Source organism: Diachasma alloeum, unplaced genomic scaffold (assembly GCF_001412515.2).
Source record: "Diachasma alloeum isolate Michigan unplaced genomic scaffold, Dall2.0 Dall_scaffold_00179, whole genome shotgun sequence".
Taxonomy (NCBI): Eukaryota; Metazoa; Arthropoda; class Insecta; order Hymenoptera; family Braconidae; genus Diachasma; species Diachasma alloeum.
In genome coordinates, this window is record NW_021680345.1 from 316,268 (window position 1) to 337,926 (window position 21,659).

Consider the following 21,659-nt stretch of genomic DNA (forward strand, 5'->3'; position numbering starts at 1 on the left):
TATGGGACTTGCGCCCACACATTGCCAACAGCCAAGACTCATCGAGTCTCTACCCCCATCGTTAGCCAATTACGTGTGGAATTATTGGTAGCCCTCAATTTCCCCAGTATGCACTCGAGAATAATGTCGGAAACCTGTTTGTTTCCTCTTGGGGGTTGGGTTCGTCATTCTAAAAGAATCTATTGTCAATTTCTGTGCATGACCTTATTAGATTGTTCGGGGTAAATTGAGCGAAACAGTGAGAAAATGAAATGAGACGACTTGAATTGAGATCCATGAAAAATATGTTAGGATTCTAGGAAACGCTAGTTTCGGGTGTGAAAAGTATTTCGGAGATTTCTATTCACTTACTGAGAACATAATGATACTGGAGGAAAAATTAGAGAGATGCCGTCTCACGGCAATACAAGAGTTCAAGATACAACGACAGTCGTTTGAATAACAATGCTACGATAGGATTTGTGTAACACATAGTGAAAACTTATAATGTCAGTCGTCAATACACAATGATTATCGTTGGTGAAATCTACTATGTCCAATGAAAGAGACAATTCTTTCCGTAACAAAAAAGGCCTCCACATAAATATCGATATGTAGTTTGTCGCCTTCACTGATACAATTGTTCGGATAAAATCGTATAGTTTTTACAAATATCTTTGAATGGAAAACATATCACCCTCCCCCACGTGCTTGCCATCCTCGCCTTCGGCTCGGAAGGCAATCTTGCATGTGACGTACTATTTTTAATGGTGAGAATCGTAGTGAGCTCACTACTCAGTAAGGGTAGTCGGACAGTTTTTCGCCGGACAGTTTTTCCCCGGACAAAATTTCCCGGACAAAATCTCCCTGAAAAAAAATTTCCCCGGACAAAATCTCTCCGTCCTACTAAATTCTTTGTCCTGATGATTTGTTTTGAATAATTGGTTTTGCAAGAGATTACCAAAGAGACATTAATAATACACACACACACATTACACACATTTCACATTCACATTTTGTGAAACATACAAAACACACACACATCGCACACACATTCGCGCATTTCACATTTTGTTGGTTCTAGAGATTTATGTTCGTGACTTTGCTAATGCGATTATGCGATTTGACGGTGTGGCATAGGAGAAATGTATTGATAATTCCCAAGTTTTTATTGTTATATGTTCCCTATCATTTCTATTACCTTTGTTCCTTTGTAATTTCACTGAGGCTAAAGACTCGATAATTTCATGTATTCTATTGTCCGATTCAGTAATAAAAACCCCTTTAATTGAGCATTATCATTATATTTATTTTGGCCGGATCCGGTTTCCTAATCGCAAATTCGTTTTTCAAGGAGATTATGTCCGGGGAAATTCTTTTTCGGAGAGATTTTGTCCGAGAAATTTTGTCCGGGGAAAAACTGTCCTAGAATCCTCAGTAAGTAGTGCACGAAAATTGCTATAACAAATTGACTTTTCGTATGCGTTAATAAAACAAAGAAAATCTAGTCTTTGTTGATAAAACCATGTAAGATAATTCAAAAAATTAAAATTTTGGGAATTCAACACCATATCCGTCGTTGGCGAAATGAACTCGATGAACTTTTCACCACTTCCGTCCAATCTTGAAATATGTGAAAAAATAACTGATGTCGAAAGAGGAAAAGAGAATAAACAGTGGAATGAACACAGGAATTGTTGATTTCTCATTTCTCAAATATATTAGATATCGTTTCATATACAATATACATATTTCTCTTGTGCTTAAACGTCATTGAATAAGTTTAAATCCTAAAATTAAATCAGTATAAATAACTTAACTCCACCTATTGCATTATGTGCTCTTTCCATGACTTAAATTCTAAAGGTAGAATTGTCAACTCGAAGCTTCGTTTAATACTCCTTCGATTGCCAGTACGAGGGATAAATGATATTTAGCATTTTTTTTCACATTCTCAAAACACTCCTTTTGCTTTAGAATTGAAAGAATAGTTGGATACAGTCGAATTTCATGTTTTAAAATGTCAAAATTTCCGGACAAAAATTAATTTAGTCTAAAAAATTGGGTCCCAGAGATTCGCCTCGTCAATTTGATTGACGGAATATTTGCGAGATATTACTACATATACGTGTGAATATGGTAAGAGGATGAGGGAAGAGATATGGTTCAACGGTTGGAAACCAAATCGATATTAACACGGTTGGGCTGTCACACCGCGTGCCTCATCGCCAATCAGTCTTTATTCGATAAACGTGGTCATTGTCGTTTGGGTTTCATGTGCTTGTGACAGCCTCGTTAATTGAGACATTAAAGCCTCTACCCATCAACGACTGGTTTGATAAATTCATTCAATATTTCTCTTATAATTGTTCATTACTTGCTATTTTTGAATTTCCATTGAATTCATTAAATGTTTCCACATAATGAAACTCAATTGTTTAATCGAAAATATAGCGTAATCACAAGTGTCACTAGATGTGTTCTCGCAAATCAATGAAACAATTAAAAGCAAAGTGGCTTCGATTTCATTCAGCTGAGAAGGAAAAAAAAGTTGATACTTTGGTATAAAAAAAACGATGAAACGTATCGAAAAACCATTGAGGGATAAAAAGTAGGAAATAAAACACCACTGAGTAAACTCGTCTTTGGCACGTATGGGCGCGCAGTTAGTTACTGTTGGCTTCGTTATGTTCTCAATAATGTCAATAAATATGCGTTTTCTTTTCTTCTTTTTACAAATGTCTGATTGTAATGTGTACAAGGAAAACGGATGTGCGTAATCGTCCTAGCACATGCTACGGGGCTTTTGTGGTTCAGCCATTTTATCTATTTTCTTGTTCTGCTTCCGATGTGCATTCTGAGCGTCACCAAACTGTTTCAAATGCGATCAGGTACTGCGGTAGCGTTTCTCTATTATTCATGGTTGTTTTTCATTAAAATGTTCCTTTTTCAACGAAATGGATAGCGATTGTATGTCCATTTAAAGATGATTTTCTGCCCATCTGGTTTAAGTGAAATTGTAATTGAGATTAAAATCATTCCAATTAATTTTTTTCATGTGCGTGGAAAAAAAACCAATACGGCAAATGATTGAATCACTCGACAGTGACGCTTTCCCGGTTGATCTCATCCTGGTTGGTTTCCTCTGTTGGCGAAGGTGTCCTGTCGTGATTCGTGCAATTTCCAGTTGCACACTTGCTCTCAGCAATCTCCAACCATTTCTGTTTATTCTCTATCACACCCGCGACTAGTGGCTCCAGCTTGTCCGACAATAATGCAAAAGCCTGGGTGTAAAGAGAGACATGTACAATAAAAATATGAAACAATGATAAAAGAAAACTGTATGAAGAAAATTCCCTATTGAAACATTCGACGTTTATGTTTCTGCACTGCTGAGATAATGAGAGAAGTTTATTACTCAGTTTATATACCTCGTAAATGGGAAGACATATGGAATCGATGAAACCGACTTGCATCATAGGCAATTGATCCTCCTTTTCTCGATTCATGATGTCCTGAAAAAGAGAAGATATGAAATTGAATTCAATAAAATCGTTCACATAATCATATCGTTGTTACAAAGTCGGCGGGGTGTGAAGACTATTACTACATAATAATAATCCGATAAAGTTTTTCGTCGCCGATTTCAATTCTTTGCTATTTTCTCCATGTATTCTATGAAAATCTCAGGATAGGAATTGAATTTATGGGTATTGGTTCATTATTCGAAAAAATATATCAATTTTAAAATTTTCTTCAGACATTGAAAAATTAAAAATTCTGTTTCCGTGTTGATCTCGTTTCTCTTTCTGTTTTCCCTTTCTTCCATCAGAATTAGATAATAAAAAGAAAATACATTGGTTTCGAGGAGTTTTACACTGGAGTTTATTCATCACTCATTTATCCAACACAGTAATTTCTGTCAGAGGTTTCTGAGTATTATTGGCCTAGCCGGATCCTCAGTTCTGAGTTGAATGTAAATCTGTGTAAATCTGTTTTTGCACTCATATGATTTCATTCCATTGAATGGAGTCCGTACGTGGAAAACTCATTCGATTTTTCAAAATAAGGTCAATGGAGTTTTAGAAACAGAATTTTTACAGATTTTTGGCTTTGCTACGAGTGTTTAGATAAATTTTTCGTTGAATTGAACTGCACAATTCCAATCCTACGGGTATAAGTCTGTTCCGGAGAAGATATCGGAATGATTTAACACTTTGATGTTGTGTTCCCAACGGAAGGGGAATATAGCAATGGGAGTGGGGTGATGAATCACCTCAGTGTTCAGGTAGGCGCGTCAGGGGGTGTAACCATAGAGGGTTAAAACTTTCTGTTTGGTGTAATTGGAGTGAAAGTTTCCCAGAATAACACTTTCCTTCATGCACGTGTATCAAAATGATTAAACGATGACATTTGTAAAACTATAGAAAACATGTTTCATTATTTGAGTAACACCCATGAAACCGTCTTAATTCGGACGCAGATTGGTAATTGATGGAGGTTTTGCATGATTTTTCACAATTGTCGCAAATCGAAATTGAATCGAAAAAGTCATATTTCTCATACCGAGCTATAGGTGATTGCAGGACGTCATAGTACCGGTTTTTATTAGAATTGATTTTGGGAGGCTGGGGCAATATGGACATTTGGAGTAAAACAGATACTCAAAACATTTCCCAACTTTTTTTTTCTTCAAAATTCTGATTTTTGAAAATTGTTGCATTGGCCAATATGGACACCTGATAAATACATATAAGATAGACCAAATGGACCCTCCAAAAATTTTCAATCATAGAATTTGTAAAAATTGCTTCTTGGCAAAGTCCAGAACCGAAAAATTATTCAATAGCGGGGTAAAATGGACCCCTGAAAAAGTTGGTCCTATTCAACTTTTAATCAAAAAACTTTTCAACAGACATTTTTCAAAAGAATCGTGTCGGTTTCTTATCTAAGTCGGAGCACTAGATGTGATTCAATTCAATTCATTATTTAAATCTGGTCTCCCCTTCCCTACATTTTCAAACTTCCCTACCTGTTTAGAGTAAGAAACTTGATGCAAAATTTCAATCATCATATCATTGCGTCAGAGAGAGACAGAAAGAGAGAGAGAGAGAGAGAGAGAGAGAGAGAGAGAGAGAGAGAGAGAGAAAAAAAGGAATTATTGCACATACTATAGGCGTTATATTGAGGGTACGTCTCTCAATGTCTCCCTGCTCGAAAAATTCACTGCTGACTAGTTCTGCCACGCGTTTCTCAATTTCCCATGGTTTTGTAATGGCCGCTAAATCACAAACTGTCATCAGCATACCACGCAGCAATTCCCGATGCTCACCGTACCCCCAATTATATGTACGTGAACGTGCAATACTGAGGAATGCCCCACGTTTACTGAAGTAAACAGCCAAGTCTGTTGCTAGAATAGCCTCCTCGAGGACTTTAACAACACGGGAGTACTCCTCTGGTGATAGATTCGAGAGGATTTGATTCCCCTCACTACTGAGGATCATGAGGCATTGATCGAAGTGATGGTGCTCCATTGTTGAGGTAGAATAGAGTTGGGCGAGGGGTGAAGAAGCTCTGAAAATATAAGGTCAATCAAATTTCAATTATTATTTTCGAAATTTTCCGTATACTTCAACATTCCTATGGCTTCCGAATGGAAGCCTTGTATTTGACCGATTTTTCGATTCTCTAATCTTTATTGCAAATGGTCTAGAATGTTAGGAAACATGAGGAAATGATATTTTCGTGTCGTGGGACCTGAAAATTAATATACACACCTCGCCATGGAAAACATATCCCCCTCCCCCACGTGCTTGTCATCCTCGCCTTCGGCTCGGAAGGCAATCTTGCACGTGGGGGAGGGTGATATGTTTTCCAAGGTTCGGGCATGTAATGTACTATTTTGGCACTGCTACTACGTTTACCCCGTACCGAAAAGTGCCTTTTCGTTTACTCGTAAACTAAAAGTAAACGAAATAGTATATTTCGTTACGAGTGCGGAAAAGTGTTTTTTGGCTCGTGGGAGGTTTATAGCACGAGCCGAAGGCGAGTGATATAATCCCACGAGCCAAAAAACAATTTTTCCACGAGTATCGAACGATATTGTTCATCACAATGTGTGGAAAAGGAACGTTTTAGGCACGCGAAGTCTAAAAGTCTTTTTCGTCATATCCGCACGGATACTCAAATATTGCGCTCTGATCGGTTGAAATCCGAGTGAGAAAAATAATCAATGAAATAGGATAACTTTTTTTACTGAAAGTAAATTTTCTTTTGTGATTTTTCTAGACTAACTCTACTGAATAAAAATGTTCCTGAACTACGAACATTAGAAAGAAAAAGTCAGATGTACATTTTATCCTATCCTCCTCTACAAAGGGATACGCTACCAAGAAAAAGTTCTTACTACATCGGGACCGAGTTTTGCCATTTGATTTAAAAACTCTGATACATCACATATAATTTTATGCATGATCTGGTTAATGACCATCACCTTCCAATGTACCATCTCTCTCCTAAAGGCAATTAACTTTCAAATTCAATTAAATATAGTCTTTCTATAAATCCACCAACGTTTGACGTTATCCAAAAAACCCAAGACAGTGGCGTGGCTGGCAGAGAACCCCAGAGATGTCCAAATGAAAAAATTAATATATTGAAGAAGGGTGCGTATTGTACACAAAAACCTAATCAACTATTTCTTGCTTACTTTATTTGGAAAGAATTGTTTGTCCCCCTATGGTCGAGGTCGTGACAAAGGCAGGCGATCATTAGAGCTAAGCACTCGATCTCCCCAAAAATCTTCCACCACTGTGTTGCCTTTAATAAGATAAGTGTTTATTGACATTCATTCTCTTCATTTACGTTTATCTTTTCGTTATCAATCGCTCACCGTTAAAATTGCGAACATCATCTGGGCAACATTAAAAGCATGTCTCCAATTATGATAAATAACGTTACGATAATTTTTTTTGACACTCAGTAGCCATCGGCAGAGTACGTCGTAGTCGATGTGAAATCTTTCGATGAAATCAAGGTCCAAGAACATCCTTAAACAAGCGCTGAGGGTTTCATTATCCTTCATCTGGATGTCATCGAATTTGAAATCATGAAGATCGAGAAAAGCCGACGAGGGGACCCTGAACGCCTGCTGAGACGCCGGGAAATAAAAATAAGCACATTAGTATTTTTCTCTCGCGATAAAACTGCGTTGAAACCGGGAGATGTAATAAGTCGACTTTATTTCATTTTGCAGCTTTTGACACAATTATCTCATGAAATTCTTTCAAGATTTTGGACTAAACTGATGGAGATATAGGCTCGAATACTTCTCACGACTTCAGTACAGGATTAATCGAATTTATGACTGATTCATCGATTTCACTCACCCTTAGTTTTTGTGCATCTTCTAGAGAGGCTGAGGCGTGGTAACTCAATACGTCTAGAGTGACACTTTGCTTGGCCATTGCTATAATCGCCCTTTCATACCTTGAAAATTAAAGGAAAATTTAATTCGTCTCCATTAGAAAACAAGTTTTTATATTTCATTCGTCCTCGAAGGGTGATAAGAGATCTTACATGTGTGTATTATGAATTCCCATTCCACAAAAAATAGCAAACGCCTCGACAAAGTTCTCATCATTCTTCGTAAATACCAAATCATCAAATTTATTAACCAATTGGATGACTCCAATGATCTGTCCCGACGAATTTTTAATTGGCATACATAAAATAGTTCTATGCCGAAACCCAGTGCCCTCGTCCACCGATGGGTCGAACCGCGGGTCCTCGTATGCATTTGGAATTGATACTGTCTGGAATCATCACACACTTCTCTATATTCCGCTGAACAACAGAGCAATGACATTGAAATGATTTTCATTGTTAATTCGTGAGATTCTATTTAATTTTTAAAACACCTCATTTTCAGAAATTGAAAATAATAAAACAACATTGTAGACGATAAAACTTACCTCGCCTGTTGTCGCAACATAACCAGTGATGCCCACGTTCATTGGAAATCTGCTCTCGAATGGGCTGTAATGTAAATGAACAAGTTACCAATTATTCAACGCATTCAGAACAAAAATAAGCAGACAATTGCCTTCAATTACTGTTCCATATAACTGTTCCTGCTTGGTAATTAATTGAAAATCTGCTTCAGAGTGGATACATTTTTTTGTGTACGTTAAATAATAAACTCTATTTTCCATCAATATACGAACGAGGGGATATATGCGCCTATGAAAAAATCGTATCGAAACTTTCTATACGGATTGCGTATAGAAATTCTACAGGAGTTCCGTACATGATATTCGGATATTTCTAAACGAATATTTTCTACACGAATTATTTCTATACATAAATTTTTACATAAATTTTTGTTTTCATGCGAAAGATGTCTAAACGCTCCAGAGAAAAACGTAGAGAAGTGTCGCAATTCCATACGAAATGTTTCTATACATGTGGCAGTGGGTCGTACAGGATCAAACCTATAGAAATCGTATAGAAATAATTTGTATAAAAAATATCCGTATAGAAATATTCGAATATTATATACGAAAATCCTATAGAAATTCTATACGCAATCCATATAGAAAATTTCTATACGATTTTTCCATACGTGTCTTCTAAAAAATTTGGTATTACAAGAATTGTTAATTGCGAACATAATATTTAGAAGTTGATAATACAGTAACTGTCACGATGAAATTTTTAAATCGCTATCCCCCGTATACACATCCAAATGCTAATTCAAGGTCATAATATAACTCCGTACTTGATAAAGTTGATTTAATTATTCTCAATTGTAGAGAAAATAGTAAAGAAGCAGTTAGTTTTAGATATGAAGCTATTCAATAATTGCTGGAAGATCCTCCTATGAGAAGCATCAATATCGTCGTTGTGGAGGCAAAACGGCGCAAAGCTATGCTTATACATACCACTTACGTCTCTTTCACTTTATGGCAATAACAAAACATTACAGCACAGATAGAGTTTCAATTAAGCTTAATAGATAGCGCTAATTGATGTCTCCATTCAGTAGGCCTTCATATCATTTAATATATTCATTACGGAGGTATTCTTGAATAACCATGACCCCACATATGCATATACATCCATACGGAAGTGTTTTAAGAATATGATTGTAAACATTTGACAATGCCAACGCAAAATCGTGAAACCTGAAGCTTGGTGGACTGCCATTAAAAAGCAAACAATTAGAAGAATTGCAATTAGGATGAATGATTACCTAGTTCTTGAATCAGTATCTTCCACAGTGAGATCATTAGCTTCAAAGTCAAAAACCCTGGAAAAACTTCCCTTTGACGCTTTGTGCACGAGAAGTACCTGCAAAAAAATAAATATTCATGAACACTATTTAGAGATTTCGTCTTGTAATGAGTCTCGATGTCCCTCTACGTAAACAGCCAATATTCTGATGACATCATTTAGCACTTGAATGGTAAAAACGTAATTTTAGAATATCATGTTATTCACCAAATACAATCTCACCGCTCACCTGAACACGTTGACACTGAATAAGCGACTGCGTATGCGTCAAAATTCTGTATACCATGTGTTCTATCGTACTCTGCTCCTCAAAGATCATCCTGGCCAAATCCAAGAGAACCTTGAGTTGCAAACATGGAAAGAAAAATATATCATAAAAACAGAAGTTAATTAATCCTCCTGTTGTCAAGTTAATCCATCTTCACCTGGTTTCTCTTGACCTCCAGCTGGCTTTTCTCGTACAGCTGAGCATTTCTAAGTCCAATACCACAGAATTGAAGGTAACTTGCAAATATTTTTTCATCTTGTGTTGTAAATTGCGCTTCACCACCAAGTTTATTGATAACTTGGGCAACACCAATCACGTCACCACTGCAGTCCTTAATAGGCATACAGAGAAGCGCTCGTGTTCTGTACCCAGTTAGTGCATCTATCTCGCGATTAAATCTTCCGTCCTACAAAAGAATTATTCCAATGAATTCTGTTGAGTGTATTCGTAAAAGGAGATGAGTGAAAACTCCACGTGCAGTTTGTTTGCCAAATACTTCCGGAATTATTAGCTTTGAAGAGGAATATGGAAAATCTTTGTTGTTCTCGAGAAAAAAGACTTCACTGGGGTCTCATTTTTTTACAACAAGGGTCACTTGATAAATTCTGCAACTTCTCATTCCCAAGATATCTTTATTGATACACGACTAAGTTTTGGATTCATCACATTATAACGTTTCACCACTGAACGGGGATGTATAGATTGAGGAAAAAAAGTTTTATGACTGTCATCGAGGAATTTTATTACCTTATATGCATCAGGTATATTCACTGGTTCCCCACTCTCAGCCACATATCCCACAATCCCCGTTCCCCATGGTATTTTAATTTCATCCTTCTTCTCCATCTCCACCAGTGTGGACCTCGAACAAACATCGAATAGCTTAGAAACGAGACACCTGGTTCTTGTACAACTCGCTGTCGTATGACTATTTTGGTTTTCACTTTGCATTGTAGACGTTTTACTGGTATCACATTTATTGGAGTTTGGTTGTTGACGGCTGGTATTGCCAGCGCACGCACGTTCACCCTGGACGAGGAATAATGAGCCGCGGTCGGCGTGGAGGAGGGTGCTCACATTCTGGAGGATTTTGTGGCAGAGGGATCGTACGTCTAACTCGTTACAAATGTCTTTGACCTTTAAAACAAAATCGAGAGGATAATATATTCCCTCAAGGAAAAATAAATTTCATACAGAATCACAAATTTTCATGATGCATGACTTTATTTGAGATGGAGACAAGAAAATTGGAAATTTCTTGTATAAATGTAAATAAAGGAGGGATTACATGATCTGCCTAGCAGTAAATTTCTCACTTCTGTCGACCACGTTCTAAAAGGATAGAATTTCTTCGATTTTTGAGAGTACACGGAGAGAAATTTTTTAGAAAAATTCTAGTGCTAGCCGGGAAAAGAGGCGCAAAGTGACAGCCAGGAAAAAATTCTAGTGTTGACACTAGAAATTTTTATAGAAAATTTCTCTCCGTGTACTCTGAATTTTTCATATAACTCCGAAAAGATGAGACAAAAGAATTTCCTACATGACTTTTTTTGTAAACAAAATTTATAGAATACGAAGCGAGGCTTTTGTTCTCACTTTGTAAATATATTGGTTTTAGAGATAGTCGCAAAAGACTCACAATCTGTTCGACCAGATTTATCACAAACTTATGAATTTTGAAAAAGTTTCAAACAAAAATTCGCAATTTAAGAAGTGTTGAGAAAAAGCATTAAAACTTTAGAAAACTTTTCCTGTACAACTCTGATACTTTCCGAGAAGTTAGTGAACTTTCTGAGAGATTTAAGAAGTTCTTGATGATATCGTAAAAGAAAAATCAACACACACGAACACTACCATCCAATAGTGAATATTCTTTCGCTTCAAGTATGATGTTATGAGCTGAATTTAATCATACGATTGAATACTGAAATGGTGAAATAAATTGAGTTATGTGCGGAAACTAATAAGCATGCAATCATCTCCCAATCGAGGGACATAAATGGAAGATCTCGAGGGGTCATTTTTAAACAGGCAATACATAATTTCAGAAAGCTGGTTCTCTGAAAACTTTTTCTTACACCACTGATTACCAAAATAAGTGACTGTTATAAGGTGGAGAAGGTTGTTGATGATAATTTTTTCATAATCCCCTAAACAATAACAGTATATGTAATTTCATCTATAATTTCATAAATTTCATAAATTTCATAAATGTCCCTAGAAGGTGGGATGAGTCATAAGGAGTGCTATTTGCGTAACTTCATAAGTAATTACATATGTAATTCCATATGTAATTTCGTAAATTTCATAAATGTTCCTAGAAGGTGGGCTGAGTCGTAAGGAATGCTCTTTCCGTAATTTCATACGTAATAGTAACTTTTGATGAAATGAAGAAGTTATCTTTGGCTTTACCAATTCAAAGATGAGATCCTTCTCGTCCAACTGCCTCAGCTCATGTCTTGACCTCCTTTGCGGCCTATTGGCCCCCCCGGTGCCAACCTGTTGTCCACCCCCAGTCTGACCAGAATCCTCCGGGGAAATACTCAAAAATGTTGGTGTGCCATCAATAGTATTAACAATTGGCTTAAGTAATCCACCTCGCTCGAATTCATGAGCTGAAATTTTTCTCACTGGTGTTGTCGCCCCCGATCCACCACCATTTCCACTGCCCCCACTGCCCCTCCCACCCGGTGAATTCATGGACCCAGAGTTACTCTGATTCGACATGTCCAGCATGGAATTAGCCGATGAGGTCGGCGTTGCATGTGTAACTAGCCACTCATCTACGGTTTGTCTTGTTACTTTTCTGCACAAAAACGTAAATTGTAAAAGTTAGTCAGTGGGGGTAAAATAAAGAGCATTCATTCTTAAGATTTTTGCATGAGCAATTGCCAATTGGTAGAAACGAGGCAATGCGGGCGAGCGAGACTGATGACAGGGCTGAGTCAGGAAGTCGATATCAAGCCAACATCGACGACTTGCGTCATCGCTAACAGCTGACGAGCATTTGTCACTCAAGCTTTTATTTCATTCATTTGAATTCTCGTTTCTTTTCAAATTACTTATTACTTATTCATTGTTTTACAATCGTTTTTACCTATGAATATTTCATATTATTTCCTTTATAAGTGTTACTTGAGATCATTGAGTCCTTCTTCAAACAGTCAAACATTTAAATATTTATGAAATTTTCCGGCGAAGTGGCGGAGAGCCGGAGGTGATTCTGACGTTTGGAGAGGTTTTATAAGAATTATACACCGAATTTATCAGAGACTAAACAATTTCAATGGAAATTGTACATTTCCATCGCGTACTGAGAGAAAAACAAACACGTTCTCAAACAAGTCTTGTTTGGGCCAACAAAATCGCTAGTTGAAAATTGCCAAAAAAGAATTTGTTTAGTTGGAATTTGAAAGGCTCGAACATGAATAGCTGTTCTGCTTTCTCAACAGCAACGAAATATTCGGCTGAAGAGGCGGATAATTCACACCAGACGGTGCCTTTTCAGGATGAAAATATCTCATATAGAGAAAAATTTAACAACAAATATTTTGTCCCTAACATAAGTTACAAGATTGCTATCATATCATTATTATTGTTTCATTTGAGGGTTCATTTCTTGTCTGTGATTATTAGACAGCCGAAATGAGAAACTACTATCCCTTGTTTCGCATAAAACAAACATTTTTCGGGAGTGAAATACGTATGGGAGTATCGAATAACGAAGGAGTAGTGCTAGAAATGACATTTCTTACGTGTACGGAGAATGCAATTTCGTTTCAACTGCTACATCTACTTTTGCGGCGAAAATTTTTCATCCCGGCGCACTCTCTTAATGTTTGGCACAAAAAATCCTTTTTTGATAATTTTCAAAAAACTATTTTCTTGGCACAAGTAAGGCTTGTTTGAGAACTTTGGAGTTTTTCTCGCGGTGTCAGTTCGCTTTTTCGAAGATATTCACAGATGCATCTGTGAAAATGTTAACTACTCTATAATTTACCTCAAAAAGTAATCATTCACAAAATCCGGATGTTCATCCAGCCAGGCCTCCATTCTCGCATACTCAGCATCGTAAACCCCAGAATTTGACGAAGAACTGGAGACCCCCGACGACGATGATCCTGAGGATCTATTCGACGATGAATTGCTACAATTACTGGCATTTTGATTCTTTGTGATCTGTTGCTGATGCGGCTGACTCAATGGATCATTCTGCCCCACCATCACACCAGTTTGAATACTCTGGACCCCCTGAACACACGGCGCTGCAGTTTCTGCCGTCATCCTCGGCTCTGCGATACTCCGATGCTGTAAGTACAGCCCTGCAACAAATTCCCTCGTGTTTATTTTCATTTCTGGATTAGAATAAACCCCGGAAACTTGTTCTGATATTTCGCATCACGAATAACCCACAATCTACGTATTTCCAGATATTTTTCGTGGGGATTTAAGGTACTTCCTCAGTGTGTTATACTTGGTGAAAATTTCGCAATGAACTGAAGACATAAAATTTGGATCATATGTTGTTGAGCACATGAGAAAACGATTCCCAAAATTTCAGGTTTTTTTACACGCGAATTTTTGAGATATGCATCGACAAAAACTTAAAGAATTTCTGGTAAATTGTTTTTCACTGCATGTATTGCATCATGGGAATCCTAATAATATATACACTGCTAAAAAATTTTGTCTGAAATTTCCGGTGCACTTTTTGGAAATTTTTATCGAATTTGATTACCAATGGAATTTCAAGGAATTTTGGCATTGAAAATTCAGAATTTCGTGGAAAAATCAAAGAGAACTGTAAATTTCAGTTCCATTTTTCCCTGAAAATAAATAGAAAATCAGAAAATTCCGGTAAATATATTCTGGAATTTTCAGGACAGTGACTGAATGTGATTTAGAGGGAAAAAAATAATGAAATTTCAGATTTCACTGAAAATTCTATGTAATTTGGGACTGAATTCATATCAGATTGGAAATTCAAATGATAAAAATTTAAAAAAATAAATAAATAAATTAAACAAATAAATTAAATTAAATTTGTAAATAAATAAATTAAGGAATTCTCGTCTTTATGCTGCTTACAATTCTGGAATTTTAATATCCAATATCAAACTGTCCATGAAATTTCATTTTTTTACAGTGTATTAGGAGCAAAGTAATAAAACAAGTGGGAAATTGCTTTCGTCACAGCATAGTCAATCTATTCTTGCTAATAAATTAGCAATTTGCTTCCGAATGGAATATCTTTTCCGATGTCTTTTAAATTTAATTCAATGTTTCATGGAATTCAACACTACCATAACCTTGGCAACCAATATTGCCCCACGTTGACAGCCCACATTACCCCAACGTTAAATTTTTTTACCTTTCTCTGAATATTGGTTTCAAAATGAATTTTTTCAACAGATGATGCAATCAATCTGATAATCGAATCGGTGAAGGTGGGATTGGGAAGATTATTTTAAATCACAATTGGATTCATTTAAATAATTATTTCTGCAGTTATCATCGAAAAACGACCGGTCATATACACATACATACACTGTTCGAAAAAAATGAAATTTCATAGACAGTTGACTACCAATTTTCAGGACAGTGACTCTGAAAAAAAATGCGATTTAGGGGAAAAAAATTACGGAATTTCAGTTTTCACTGAAAATTCAGTAAAATTCCAGAATTTTAAGCGGCATAAAGGCGAGAATTCCGTAATTTATTTGAATTTCCAATCTAACATGAATATTCAGTGTCAAATTACATAGAATTTTCAGTGAAATCTGAAATTTCATGATTTTTTCCCCTTAAATCGTAATCAGTGTCACTGTCCTGAAAATTCAAGAATATATTTACCTGAATTTTCTGGTTTTCTATTCATTTTCAGGGAAAAATGGAACCGAACGTTACAGTTCTGTTTGATTTTTCCACGAAATTCGGAATTTTCAAGGACAAAATTTCCTGAAATTTCAGTGGAACTTGGAAAATCCCCATATTCGAACTCTTCAGCCCAAAATTAGTTACTCTGACACAAAAAAGTAGAAATTTCGAATTTGACGAATACAATGCTTCCGTTCGGAAGCAAAAAGATGACGTGAAGTAATTTCTAAACGAGTTCTTGATGAATATCCTTGAATCGAACCCTATTCTGGAGAGGACCATCTTCATTTTCGCACACCAAAATGGGCATTTCACATATCTCCGTAGAACATGGATATATTTACGAGCGGCTAATCTCGGAATTGATGTATGCCTTATCTTATTTTATCACATCACTCGCAGAGTTTTTCTCTTGAAGAAAAATGAGAAATTGAAAAAAAATCACATAATTCATTCAATTTGTTGCGCACCTAATTTTTTACGAGTGGTAATGACTTCTTCTACTTGACATTGACTGTAGTTATTACGTGGGCCAACGTGTATTCATGTTGCCCACAGACATCCGCCCTTCATTAAATACAGAGATAATGAAACAAGACGGACAAAAAGTGCAACAAAAAAGATCGTATAACCGAATCGAGATAAGAGAGAAAAACCCGAGGCAACCGGACGAGTGTTTCATTCACGCGTCCGGCTTTGCCCCGCTGGTTTTAGTTTACACATGGCGTCAGATAACCCGATGTTCGCGTAAAACGTCAACTCGTGTTAACTCTAGAAAATGCCAGATAGATCCACACGACCCCCTCAACATCTTCCATCACGATATGTTTTTTCGTTATTATTATACTTTATTATTACTTCATTTGATCTCCTGTCCCTGCGCCTCTGGTTTAGCTGTTACACTGCGGTTTCTACCACGTGTGTACTTTTATTAGCAACATTGGATGGATTACCCACTGGAATGAAATACAATCGTTTCAACAATTTGAAATTATTTGATATTAATATGATCGGTTGGACGCTAGTTGGGTCGACACGAGAAGTATTGAGAGCATCATTGATTATATGAGAGAGATAATCCATCTGATAAGGGAAATAATTCATTTGGAGTTGTACGATGAACTAATTAAAGGAGATGTGACAAGCTAATTTTGAAGTGAGATTTTGATCGATATCTCTCGTGAAGAGAGTGACGTCTACCTTTCACGGGTTACTATCGCTCCACTGCAGGCGAAATAATGGCTCGCTTCCTGGACTCATTTCAGTTTTGTTAATCACTTTTGGAAGCTTTGTTATTTCGGCTATTTAGTATGAGAACTTATCAGATTCTTCTCGTGATGAAAAGAATTTGTAAAAAATTCAATTCCATTTGACGTTCCTTGATATTCCACTTTGAACCGACAATTTGTTTAGCATTTCTGCATCTGAGCGACGTATACGTCTATCGACGTATTTTCCCAAGGTTTTTTTTATAGAACTGTGGGGAGAGCCATCCAATTGAGGACCCTCCCCCCCCCTGAAATAAGAGAGCACTTCAATATTTTGCAAGATTGCTCGAATTTTCATCTATCTATCTATGTCGGAAAATACGATGGTTTTTCCCGCGTTCTTCGGCAAATGCGATATCGGGGGTTGGACAGTGGGCAGGGAATGAATGGTACAAACGGGAAGAGCAATACAGAAAAGGAGAAAAATTTAATTTAATAAATTCACATTATAAATTATAAACAGGGAAGGGTGGGGCAAAATGGAGCGATGGAGCAAAACGGCGGATTGTAAAAAAATTAATCATTCTATTCCCTGGAAAAATTCTGATATGTGAAATTAAATTTCAGCATCATTGACACTGATACTTTATCGATTGCATGATTTAAACCATTTCCATCTAGTAACATACTTATTTTTGAAAGATATAACATTATCCACAATTAAGTTGGAAAATACAGGTACAGAAATTGGAAATAAAAATGACCAGGTCTATTTTTCCACGTCAATTTTGAATTTTTGCTCCATAAGGGTTCGACACTTGAATAAAAACAAAAATTTTGAATTTAGAAAAACTTAAATTTAATCAAAGTTTTCTTCTCATTAACAGAGGGCAATATTTCACTATAGAGTTATCAGCAATACTGCCCGAATCAATACGAAATTTTTGTTGAATGGCGAGGAATATTTCAAGGGGTGGAATGTTGAGGGCGGGAGCACAATTTTTTACATGATTTGTGGAAGGGCGGGGAATTGGTGCTGTGTTGCTAATAATTTCCGGGAGCCGGGGAAATTATCAGTTTGAAACGCGTCACGTGACCCCGAATACTGCATTCTGATTGGTCCAAATTAGAATTGAAAAAATTGTCAGTAGTAATACCACGAGACCTGAAAAATTATCGGCTATTTCCCGATTGTTTTGTTGCAAGACCTACAAAAAAGACATCTCCTAATGCTAACCCCTGTCTTCCCTAAAACGCGAAACTCAACTATTCACTGCACTTCTTTCAATAAATTTCGTCATTCTCAAAATAATGGTTTTAATGAAGTCATGATCAGTCATCGTAGTGGAAAAATTTGCTTTCACTTGTCAGTTCAAAGGCCACTTCAAAGGCAGGCTCGTAAAACAGCGAACATTGCTGAATATTAAACTGCCTTACAAAAATATGATTGAACCTATTCATCATTTTCGTATTGTAAGTTTCCATATCCAAAGCTTTCCAGTCCCCCACGTCATATCCGCCGACAAAAAAAAAATCAGCAAAAAAAACCCTCACCTAGTATATCATGAACGTCATGACACTGACCCAGTGAAAAACGAAACTCGTATTTAAGTGACGTATGTGAAGCGCACGTGGCCGAATGCATAGAGATGTAAACGACACAGACTCGAATGATTAGCCACATACGTCGCTCACATGTCCGAAGTTTAATATGACGAATAAAAAGATGCGCCTACGTCTTGGCGGGATGGTCGGCTGCACGGGAAACAATAATCACCGGACGTAACTCGAGAAAAAGATGTCATTCAACATAAAGAAAGAAGCATTCAAGTGTAGTACATAACAAGACGGGAAATTACAGTGAGGAAAACACAGTGTGACAGGATTACCCAAACGTCCTGAAATTAGTGGCCCGTCTTATTTTCCTCGACATTTTTCCCCGATTTTTCTTCCCCGACATTTGTCCCTGCCCAAATTTTCCTCGTGTCAATTTTTCCTATGCTACTTTTTTCACGTTACTTTTTCCCCGACTTTTTCCCTTTCTAATTTTCTGATTCAATTTGTATATTTTGACATACATTTTGTCAAAACAGTTGATTGTAATGATAAGTGGGGATTATCCTTCTTTTATAAGCCTCGACCGAATTGCGATAACCCGATCGTTTCTTGATTTTCGAGTGTGTATTGATTTTTTTAATCAGAGAGGATAATCTTCGGCTATTGGACCTGGGTGATGACCGAAAGCATTCAACTATGACAGTTTCAATAAGTTATTTGCGCGGATAGTCGCCACAATGCCTTTCGTGTTTATTTTATCGTCGAAAGGGAAGAAAATGTTGTGGACAATCATCTCCATTACTTGCACAGTTATATTAAAAATTATTCGTGGAAATGTTCTTCTTCTGGTGATTTGAAATGTTCAGGTAGGGATTATTATTTGCTCAGGTATCGACGGGAAAAAAAGAAGACAGTTTCTTTTAGGAAAATCTATCGGGGAAGAAATGTCGGGGATAAAATATCGTGGAAGAAAAGTCGTGGAACCTTAAAATTTGAATTCTCCTGATTCTTCCAGAATTCATAAGAAAATTATAAGGATTTTTCCTGCAGCTATTACTTCACTTTAACATGAAAAGTATCTATGTATCTATGTGTATCAATGAACTTCATAGAACGGATTATATTCTCAGTAATCCCAGCAATGACTATCACCTGTTATTTGACGTTTAAATCTATTACGATATCTCCCATTTACATTATCATTACATTTACATTTAAAAAAATGTCACTTGTCTAAAAGATGAGGTGAAAAAAATGCACCGTTATCGCACTTTTTTTCGACGTAGAATCAACGTACACATTCGATGATGTTGTTCGTTTCATCCTTGATAACAATCGCCGGATGAACGATTCAACTCATTAGGAACACTAAAGGAACGAATAAGAGCTCGCCAATCGCAGGTTGGCAAATGAGTAAAATAAAACTGTCGTTAAACTACATCCGGCCAAGGTATACGACCCGTTAACGCAAAAATAAAAACGAGGAGTTAAAGAGACAGGGCAAACAAATTATTGTTCTCTTCTGTTCTGTTATGTTTGAAGTTAAGAAAGCGCTGAAACAGTGTTGAGGTAAAGCCCCGTAGATTTCCGATTCCGCAACATGTATTTTCACTTGCAGTTGTTACGTCTAGTCTCATCATTGGAATAGAAGTTTTGTATTCCGAAAAGTTGAAGTAAGCCGACAGTAAGCCCTCACGTTGAAAATAATATCGTAGAGATAGAGGAAGCGAGAGGGAGTCATGTGGCTGAGTAAGACAGGTAATAAAAACCTACGTCAGCAGAGGCTCTCGAGCGTTGCCAAACTATCGCAACTGAAATACACCCGTTGGTGGCTTGAGTGCAGGCAAAAAGCTTTGGATAAAAAAGAGGCGAGCGAGAAGCGGAAAAAAACGCTGTGCTATGTACGTTTTGCACATATATGTCCATATATGCTGGGTTATTGGCGGTGGAGTTTAATCCTACTTTTACATTTTACTTTTGCTTTTATATTCAACATGAACCTTCGGGGCTTTTGCCATAGTTCAAAGAGCTTAACTCGCCTTGAATTGTCTCATTAAACGTCACGACAAACTTCACAAACTTATCACCAACTTTACATGGTTCAAAAATGTTATTACATTTAAGGTCCGGGTGTACTATCTTTCGAATGTTATCTGGATTTTTTTTATCTTTCGTAACCCAAAATTGTCAATTGATTGGTACATCATGTGGAAATTACAAATATCTGATTCGCTGTGCCAAATTATCTATTAGCCGTCATTTTCTATGGTGGATAACAAAACACTAACTCCTCATGGGAAGTGACAGCTAGGTATCTCAATTTTCAAAACAGTGGTATGTAGTCATCTGCCATTTTTATGTGATAAAGGTGTGATTAAAAAATTCTCCAAAATATTACAACTTTTTTCAAAGAGCCTTTTCCGTAATAAATGTCTCTGTGCACCCTGAGAAAAGATTTACGAAATCAGTCTTCCCCCTGCATGATATTGGGTGACAGGCGGCCATTTGTTACCGTAAATCAGATACATTTTCCCATTTCTTGTTATTCAACTTATTCTGAATATAAATAAAAAATGCTCTTTGAAAGAATTAAGAACTTTTTCTACTTTTTTTTGATTATTTATACATAATTTTTCAAAACTTCTGCGTGATGCAGGACTTAATTGACAATTTCAGATGACGAAAGATGAAAAAAAAACATCGAGATAACGTTCGAAAGATAGTACACATCGATAGTACGATAGCACAAGTCGTTTATCCTTTTTGAATGAGGTATATACTCTGATTATGTAGAATTGCCATTCAGTTAGTATGAAAATATTGTGGATATTTATAAATAGGAACTACCCGAGAGATTTAAAAGCTTCTTTTGTGCATTAAATGAGTATAATTAAATGAAGGAGAAGTTATGGAATCATAGAAGAGAAAGTGGAGGTCAGTAACAAAGGCTACGGGACGATTCAAACTCACGAAAGGCTTCATCGAATTAACAAGCGAGAGAGCGGATAAATTGACCCTGGGAGACAAGGGCCAATTGGGTATAGCTCGGCCTTATCTCAAGCAACAAGAAAACGAGTAATTATCCCATTAGGCGCAAAAACAGTCATACCACGCAAATGTAAGACGCTCTCTGAGAAGCATTCAAATGCAGCTCGAGCTATCTTGTCCCCCACATAATACAAGGCAATCAATTAGAAGAACATACCCCCAAGGAAATGAGCCACATTTCATTTGGACTTGAAGAGTCAACCTGCACTTATCAGATTGAATTTTAACAGTGATTGATATCACAATTGTTGAGTAAGCAATCAAGCCATTTGGAAAAAGTTGGCTGATAAAGTGAAGAATTAGATTAGAACAGGTTGAGTAGCGAAGAGCTCGTTAAAGTATTACACAAGCAATTTTTGGACAATTTTGTCCCTCTCCCTATGTTCCCTATATTTTTGGTTATTGTTCATTTACCCCCCCCCCCC

At 36.7% G+C, this 21,659-nt stretch overlaps 1 protein-coding gene across 1 annotated transcript in view; it reads right to left on the reverse strand.

The window, feature by feature from the left end:
- Positions 1-1,673: 1,673 nt before the first annotated feature.
- LOC107043538 (dual 3',5'-cyclic-AMP and -GMP phosphodiesterase 11) overlaps positions 1,674-21,659 on the reverse strand; it is a 34,189-nt gene continuing 14,203 nt past the window's right edge. Inside the window, exons 4-17 of the mRNA XM_015265075.2 lie at positions 13,545-13,866; positions 11,957-12,350; positions 10,292-10,681; positions 9,702-9,950; positions 9,506-9,616; positions 9,236-9,333; positions 7,956-8,019; positions 7,561-7,796; positions 7,371-7,470; positions 6,875-7,129; positions 6,692-6,801; positions 5,151-5,556; positions 3,411-3,494; positions 1,674-3,263 (exon numbers count right to left, since the gene is read on the reverse strand). Coding sequence (XP_015120561.2) covers positions 3,075-3,263; positions 3,411-3,494; positions 5,151-5,556; positions 6,692-6,801; positions 6,875-7,129; positions 7,371-7,470; positions 7,561-7,796; positions 7,956-8,019; positions 9,236-9,333; positions 9,506-9,616; positions 9,702-9,950; positions 10,292-10,681; positions 11,957-12,350; positions 13,545-13,866 — 3,008 coding nt within the window. The 3' untranslated portion in view covers positions 1,674-3,074. The remainder of the gene's footprint in view (positions 3,264-3,410; positions 3,495-5,150; positions 5,557-6,691; positions 6,802-6,874; positions 7,130-7,370; positions 7,471-7,560; positions 7,797-7,955; positions 8,020-9,235; positions 9,334-9,505; positions 9,617-9,701; positions 9,951-10,291; positions 10,682-11,956; positions 12,351-13,544; positions 13,867-21,659) is intronic.